Source organism: Fulmarus glacialis, unplaced genomic scaffold, assembly GCF_000690835.1.
Source record: "Fulmarus glacialis isolate BGI_N327 unplaced genomic scaffold, ASM69083v1 scaffold39962, whole genome shotgun sequence".
NCBI classification, from domain to species: domain Eukaryota; kingdom Metazoa; phylum Chordata; class Aves; order Procellariiformes; family Procellariidae; genus Fulmarus; species Fulmarus glacialis.
The window spans coordinates 1-1,831 of NW_009199179.1; the positions used below are offsets into that span (position 1 = coordinate 1).

The window sequence follows — 1,831 nt, forward strand, 5'->3', positions numbered from 1 at the left end:
CATGGTCAACGCCGAGGACGTCAACGCCATCATCCTGGCCCAGAAAAACATGTGAGTCCCGGGGGAACCGACCCGTGGGGACCCCAGTACCGGCACCGGGAGCCTCCCGGGATCTTTGCCGAGCTCCGTCTGCTTCCCCCGCGCAGGTTGGATCGATTCGAGAAGACTAACGAGATGCTGCTCAACTTCAACAACCTCTCCAGCGTCCGCATGCAGCAGATGAACGAGCGTTTCCTCCACCACACCAAGATGCTGGTGGAAATGAAGAAGGATCTGGACAGCATCTTCCGGAGGATCCGGTGGGCAATGGGAACGGGGACGGGAATGTCGCTGCCGGTGGGGAGGGAGACGGCGCGGAGAGCGCAGGGTGGCTTGTGAAGGCCTAGGTGGGCCGCGGGGGTGTTAAAACGGGACACGAGTAGGAGTCCGGGAGGGTTTTGGAAGTAAAAATAGTTGGAGAGGGGAAAACGCGCGGCCAAGGTAGCGGGAGAGGAGCTGCCGAAGCCGGAGCTTTAGGATTCCATGATTCTGCTCCAGCCGGGATGGTCCGCGCTCCCTCAGGATGGTTACGAAACGAGGGACTCAAAGAAATACCCGATGTGCTGAGAGCGGGTGACGGGAGCGCTTGGGGGGCCGGGGAGGGACCCCCAGGAACTCCCTGGGATTCGTTTACGTTGTCCGTAAACGCTGGAGAGCGGAGGGAGCCGACCGGGCAGCTCAGCTGCAGATCTGTCAGCTTCCCCGTGAACTTGGCTCGCTCTCTCCTCCCTTAGGACGCTGAAAGGGAAGCTGGCGAAGCAGTACCCGGAGGCTTTCAGCAGTGAGTGATTCCTTCCTACGTGTGGATATTGTGTCAGTTTTCTTCCCCTGCGAAGAGTCCCTTTCCCTAACAACGCGTGAGGCGGCTCTCGGGAGTCAGGAGAAGCTGATGAGATGTCCGGGCGCATGGCTGCTGCACTAAAAGCCTGGAAAGCTTCTTGATTATATTACACGTGGTTGCAAGAAGTCACAAATGGCCGCTAATTTAAATGGCGTCGTTTTTTTTATTGATTACTGCTATGAGCAGCCAAAATTTAGAATTAGAAATTAGCAAATTCTTCTGCTGGGGCGTCTCTGGCGTTGTGCCGGCAGCGCCTCGTCTCGTGTGGCCGCAGCAGCGAAACTAACGTTTGCGTCTTCCCTTCCAGACATCCACGAATCTCCCATCCTAGAAGACGATGACGACTTCGACCCCGTCCCGAAAAGCACGACAACCACCATTGCTACCTCTGAGCAGAGCACGGAGTCCTGTGACACCAGCCCTGACATCATCTCTCCCACCACGAGTCAGGATTTTGAGGATTTATCCCAAGGCCAGTACGATTTACCGGCCGTGAACGGACAGAGTCTCACAGATGAAGACACGGCCAACGACCTGGACTAGGTGTGCGGGTCCTGCGCTGCCGCCCGCCCCCGCAGAACTTTCTACCTTGTATTTATATTTGTGTGTTGCTTTTTTCGGGAAGAGGGAAGCGAAGGCTGAGAGAAGCCAAGTGAAGAAGGAAGGGTGCCCTTCTGCCTCTAAACTGCCACCATAGTGTAAACCCCGCGACTCGCTTTGGGGTAAATAAGTAAAACGTGGGTTTGAAATGCCTCTTGTGCCTTTCTCATTTGTGCGGTCAGGAGAGCGGCAAAACCCCACCTTCGACGTAGACTTTGGTGCAGAAGAGCCGGTTTGGGGCACGGGTGGTTTTTTCTTAAGGCACGTTGTCTCTGAGGCTCGCGGGTGTGCCCACCAGCGCTCCGGCTTTCCCGTGGGTCTGTCCGTGCTGCTAGTGGACTCGTGCCGGCT

The 1,831-nt window shown here is 56.6% G+C and overlaps 1 protein-coding gene across 1 annotated transcript; it reads left to right on the forward strand.

Moving 5' to 3' along the window:
• Nucleotide 1: 1 nt before the first annotated feature.
• On the forward strand, nt 2-1,423 carry KXD1 (KxDL motif containing 1). Its single transcript, XM_009573161.1, has 4 exons — nt 2-51; nt 147-299; nt 774-820; nt 1,188-1,423. The coding sequence occupies exons 1-4, from the start codon at nt 2-4 to the stop codon at nt 1,421-1,423; spliced, it is 486 nt and encodes a 161-aa protein (XP_009571456.1).
• The last annotated feature ends 408 nt before the right edge of the window (nt 1,424-1,831 follow it).